The following is a 6000-nucleotide window of genomic DNA, read 5'->3' on the forward strand; positions in this document are numbered from 1 at the left end:
CCCTCAAATAAAATTATTTGAGGGATCCCTCAATAAAAGGGGACTGATATATATATATATATATGAGAGTTTCCTGCTCCAATAAAATTAATGAGAGAGAGAGAATTAGGGTGAGAAACCCTAAATCATATTTTCACTTTCTAATGCTTTCACAATTCTCTTATGTCTCCCTAACACTGTCTAATCGAAATCGAGTACCGAATCATTGTTCGAAGAACCAATATCATTATTTTTCCAAGATGGTGGTTTGGCGTTGGTGGCGAGACTTCCTCTACCGAAGTTAGTATAAAGCAAGTTTGAAATTATTTTACGACAAGGATTTGCTTAACGTAGAATAATTCATAAGTAATATACCTATCGCATAGTGCCTATACATATATCTAGTGAGTATATATTGTACCTACAAGTCATAGTACCTTATCAAACCCTATATCCATATATTATATCTAATAAAATACAACTACCTTATCAAATTACCTATACCATATAATAGAGTTATATCCATAAACAATATATTCCTAAATCATAGAACCTAAAAGAACCACCAAGCAAGAACTTGGTAAGCAGTCCCACAAGCCAAAGGAGAACAAATGTGATCGAAGAATTAGAACAAACATTCAGGACATGACATACTTTTTTACGGCCCCTTATAAAAAAAGTGCAAAAGTTCATACAAAGTAAATAAATGTGAGGGTGACACATTGGGTGTTCATAATACATGAAACGTGTGGCATTAAATTATACACTAATCTGTCAATTTCCATAAAAATTTCCACCTGTTCCCAAATCCCAAACATGATGTAATGGTCACAATGGCCGAAGAAAGCGTCTGAGCCAATCTGCTGCTTGGCCGTCCATTTGACATTTCGAATGGGGAAGAAGAAAGAAAGAGCAACAGAAGAGAAGCCGTGAATCCCAAGCCATAAAGCAAAAAAGTCACAGAGGATGCCAAAATAAGGAGAAGATCGTGGGGGATTTTTTTTACCTTTTTCTGTTAACCCTACTGTTATGAAGCGCCTTGACAACTAGAAAAAAAATGCAAAATGGAAGCAAATCTAAGCAGCTGCAAATTGAAATATTGTCCGTTCTCCAATGTCAAAAATAAATAAAAAAATGTGTGCGTGTGAATTGAGAGACCCAAGCATGCAGATTGAAGAGATGATTTGATGTAAAGCCTGTGTAGGGTGGGGTTGTTTCTCAAAATCCGAGCATGATGTGTCAAAATCCCATTGCATCAATCTCTTCTCTCCCACCTCCCCCCACCACCTTCTCTCTTTTGAAATCTCTGATTGTGATGGATTGAATGGATGGATGGATGGATGGGATTGCTGAGTCGATCCATGCATGCTTAATTTAATCATTTCGTCTGTTGAATTTTGAACCTCCCCATTTATTTATTTATTTTTTAGGTGTAAAATCAATAAATCAACTTCACCAACCATTCCTGCTCCTTTTCACTTTTTTTTTTTTTTTTTTGCCTTTCAGTTTTTACCTTCCTTCCCCTTCCCTCTTTTCTGATGAGAAAAAAATGTCCAATTTCTACTTCCAGTAAGATTTGTTTTTCCTACACTGTAAAGCATTCATCGTAAATATGGCATAAAAGATGAGGTCAGGGCTCTCAGAAACTCAAGAGCTTTGTGTGATTACATTGCAACCCTTTTGAGATTTTTAACCAATTTTTTTTTATTGGGTTACATTTGGAGGAAAGAAACTCTAGGGTTTCAATCCTGGGTGCCAAGCAGGGAGAAAGGAGGAGGGACACAACCACTGTGCTAACCTCACTCGTCTTTAACCTGTCTTTTATTATAACAATAAATAAATAAATAAATAAAATATTGAGGTTATAAATTTACTGAATCCTGCTTCCACTGCAGACAGCAAAATTTTGCCATTTTCTTCAGCTTGGTATCAGAAATTGAGTACGATTGTTTAAGTGATGATCAAATTAATTACAAGGGTAATAATAAAGTGGCAAGTTTTTTTTGGGTTGAAATTACTAAGTTTGGAGTTGGAGGACAAATCTGCAGGATTTAGAGGGTAAAAACCTACTATATCTACAAGCCTTGGTTTTTAGCTACTTCCCTTACCGAGTGTAATATTTTTGTCTTATGGGCCAAACGGTGGTTGTACTTCAATTAGCATGAAATTGTGATGTGTGTCAACCAGTAAAGGTGACTCTCAAACAGTTTTAAAAGTCAGTGTGCACCAAAACCCTCTCTCTCTCTCTCTCTCTCCCTCTCTCTCTCACTTCCAAAGCTCCAGTTCTTTACCTAAACTTCAAAATATTAAAGGAAGAAAAAAGTGAATTGCAATACAGATAATGGGTTTGCAGAAATGCCAGAAGCCTCGCATTCTATAGTTTTTTTTGGTATACTTGGAGACTATGATCATCAAATTTGGCAGGGATAAATAATATAATAATTAACAGAGATAGATGGTGTGTATTTAATTACCATGCCCTCTGTATCTATGGGATTATTTATTGTATGTACTGTGCTGACAGGGGAGATATGCAACAGCTTTATCGATACATGGTGAAAATCTCTACCTCTCCTTTTTTTTTTTTTTCTATTTACAAAATAAAAGATTGAAAAAAAATGAAAGTTTTGCGCTTGTTTGTTTCTCTCTCTCAAAACTCAAAAGGACCCTCTCATAAAACTACTTTCTGTTCCCTCCGTTTCATTTTCTTCACTGACAGAGGAATACCTGCACACTTTCTCACGCACGCACGCATACTCAAAACAGAGTACCCTAGCAGCAGCAGCAGCAGAGCCCACTCCCTCAGACACATACATCACTTTCTCTCTCTCTCTCTCTCTCTCTCACAATATCTCTCTTTCTCTCTCCCCATAGAGAGAAAAAGAGATTAAGAAAGAGAGAGAGATAATGGATATGATAAGAGCCATGGCAGAGAGTGATCAGAGAGAGAACAGAAGAGGACAGACCAGAGCAAACACAGAGATTTTTCCAGCCATATCATACCTTACCTTATTATATCGCCTTTTCCCTCTGCCACTCAGATTCATCAACTCCCTATGAAAAGCCCATCTCACACTCTTCCTCCTCCCCCTTCTCAATTTCTCAACCCAAACCCAACCTTTGCATCTACAAAACAAACAAACTCTTTCCCCCTCCCACTTCACCCTTTCAAAAACCTACATCAACATTCCTCAACAACTACTCTCTTTAACAGTTAGACCCTAAATTATCTTCTGGGTTTTCTTTAGAACAGCTCTTTGGTCTTTCTTCCTTCACTTCAAGCTAGCTTCTTGCTTGTTTTGTTTCCATGGACATCATGAGCTTCACTGGTCATTTTGATCACGGCAGTGACACCCATTTGCCACCAGGCTTTCGCTTCCACCCAACTGATGAGGAACTCATCACCTACTATCTCCTCAAGAAGGTCCTTGACAGCAGCTTCACTGGCCGAGCCATTGCTGAAGTCGACCTCAACAAGTGTGAGCCATGGGAGCTCCCTGGTAAATAATTCTCATGTTCATTACAATATTTCTTTTCAATTGAATTAATTACTTAATTGGTTTCTGAATGTTGGGTTTTGATTAATTTTTGCAGACAAGGCAAAGATGGGGGAGAAAGAGTGGTACTTTTTCAGCCTCCGCGACCGGAAATACCCAACTGGGCTTAGAACCAACAGAGCTACCGAAGCTGGGTACTGGAAAGCTACTGGAAAAGACAGAGAGATTTACAGCTCCAAGACTTGTGCTCTTGTTGGGATGAAGAAGACCTTGGTTTTCTACCGTGGCAGAGCTCCAAAGGGTGAGAAAAGCAACTGGGTCATGCATGAGTACCGCCTTGAAGGCAAATTCGCCTACCACTATCTCTCCAGGAGCTCCAAGGTCCTCTCTCTCTCTCTCATGCACACAGATTAATCTACTGTTTTTCTTTAAAAAAAGTTTTGAACTTTAGTGATCTCATGCTACTCTCAACGTGCATTTCCACATGTAAGTCTTAGATCTTTAATTAATATCATTTGTGGTTAGGGTTAGGTAAAGTAGTTGATGAAGATTGTCGGTACACTATATCTCATAACGAAATATCTACTAATGGCCGTTAGATTTCATCTCTTCTATGGTATAGGCTCTGTACCTTCATAGCATCAATCAAACACATGCATAACAGAAATGCGTCCTCTCCTTTATACTTTTGAAACACATTGCATTTTCATTATGATAATGCTTCTTCTGAGACCTACATTTCGAATTAATACGTGCATTATTTGTCTGCCGCATTAAAAATTAAATCAAGTACATCTTCTGTTGCCTATTTATCAAATCCTACATAAAATCTTCTGCTAATCTGCTACTGGCATTACTAATAATTTGCGTTAAAAAGCTGACTTGTTTCACAATGTTCTCTGCTTGGCATTGATTCGAACACGTGCAGGACGAGTGGGTCATTTCCCGGGTTTTTCAGAAGAGCAGCGGGTCGACGACTAACGGACCCGGATCCAAGAAGACCCGAATGAGCAACGGCTCCACCAGCAGTATCAGTCTCTACCCAGAACCCAGCTCGCCCTCCTCCGTCTCCCTCCCTCCGCTCCTCGACTCTTCCCCATATCAAAATATGAACACCGCCGGCCTCACCGACCGTGACAGCTGCTCTTACGACAGTCCAATCCCGAAGGAGCACGTGTCCTGTTTCTCCACCAACCCCAACAGTGGCTTCAACCTCTCTTCCTCGTGCTTTGACTTAGCTCACGCCCAGCCTCCGCCGCAGCCAAGCTTCGGTGGCGTCTCGGCTTTCCCGAGCCTCAGGTCTCTGCAGGAGAATCTCCAGCTGCCCTTCTTCTTCTCCCCAATGTCGGGTCATCAGCCTGTCCACGTCGGCAGTTCTGGCGGTGGCGGCGGCTCAACGATCGACCTGGGTGGCTTAAGCTCTGCCGGCAGCTGGCCGACTCCACCTCCTCACCAGGAGGAGCCCAGGACCGTGGGCCCCACCGAGCTGGATTGCATGTGGACGTACTACAAGACTGAATGCCTTTGAATTTTGAGGGTCGTTTAGACTTTTCGAGGAAAATGACCGGTGAAAGCAATTAGTATTAGGGGCAGTTTGGGTATTTCAGTGCACGTTTTCAATTAGTTTCTATTTGTTTTATTTACTGTGTATGATTATGCTGACGACTCTATGACTCTGTGGGTGTACCGTGATGATGCTTTTTTAACTTAATTGGAAGGTAAAATTAGTAAGTGCTTATTTACTGTGGGAAATGCCGGGTGGTGTTATGGTATATTTGTTTTTATGGTAATTGATTGGGGTAAGTGTTGTGACCGGCTGGTGAGTCTGAAGATCTGATGCACCTGCAGGTGCAGCTGCATCGTCATCATCATCATATCAGATGTTAATTATGTATATATCAGTGGCTTTTTCTGATATTAATAATGTGCGTTGCTTTGCCTTAAATGGTGTTTTGCAATATGCTTTTTCTGATGCTTTAAAGCGACTTTAGACGTATATTTATGTACTGTTTAATGTTTATGATCAATGTGGACCTCGGTGAATTGGGATTTGGTTTCTGCATATTAGGTTTGCCCCATTTAATATAACAGCAGATGTACAGATTTGAGTGCTTTCCGTTGCATTATCCAAATTGGTAGATGACAAAGTAGATGCGTATGGAATACAGGATTACGGGTTATAGTCGTCCGTGTATACGTGAGTGACTTCCATAGTTACATTGACATGTTGTGTCTCTCTTTAACTTTAGATGCATTGAGCGATTGTCAACCAAACTCTCTAAGTATGAAATGGACCCGAAAAAACACCATCAAAATGATACATTTTTGTTTAGATTGTAGATCTTAGCTTAAAATATGAAGAGTCTGGTATTCAACACCTTACCGACAAGATCATCAGTTTACACAATCATACATCAAGAACATAAGCCTTTAACATAAACCAATTGCTATTTGTTATATGTTATTGTGATGTGTAGCAATCGGTTCTGCAGGATATTATGGTTGAATTTTGCATTATCCAACA

The 6000-nt window shown here is 39.9% G+C and overlaps 1 protein-coding gene across 1 annotated transcript; it reads left to right on the top strand.

Moving 5' to 3' along the window:
* On the top strand, positions 2888–5464 carry LOC18779165 (protein CUP-SHAPED COTYLEDON 2). The gene is made up of 3 exons (XM_007213304.2): positions 2888–3479; positions 3574–3857; positions 4405–5464. The coding sequence occupies exons 1-3, from the start codon at positions 3287–3289 to the stop codon at positions 5002–5004; spliced, it is 1077 nt and encodes a 358-aa protein (XP_007213366.1). The 5' UTR covers positions 2888–3286; the 3' UTR covers positions 5005–5464.

The sequence above is a fragment of the Prunus persica genome, chromosome G4, assembly GCF_000346465.2.
Source record: "Prunus persica cultivar Lovell chromosome G4, Prunus_persica_NCBIv2, whole genome shotgun sequence".
NCBI classification, from domain to species: domain Eukaryota; kingdom Viridiplantae; phylum Streptophyta; class Magnoliopsida; order Rosales; family Rosaceae; genus Prunus; species Prunus persica.

Bases quoted from the DNA above. Each gene is read 5' to 3' on its own strand.
- LOC18779165 (XM_007213304.2), top strand. From the start codon at position 3,287: ATGGACATCATGAGCTTCACTGGTCATTTTGATCACGGCAGTGACACC. The intron at 3,480-3,573 runs GTAAATAATTCT...TAATTTTTGCAG, and splicing joins TGAGCCATGGGAGCTCCCTG to ACAAGGCAAAGATGGGGGAG. The intron at 3,858-4,404 runs GTCCTCTCTCTC...GAACACGTGCAG, and splicing joins ATCTCTCCAGGAGCTCCAAG to GACGAGTGGGTCATTTCCCG.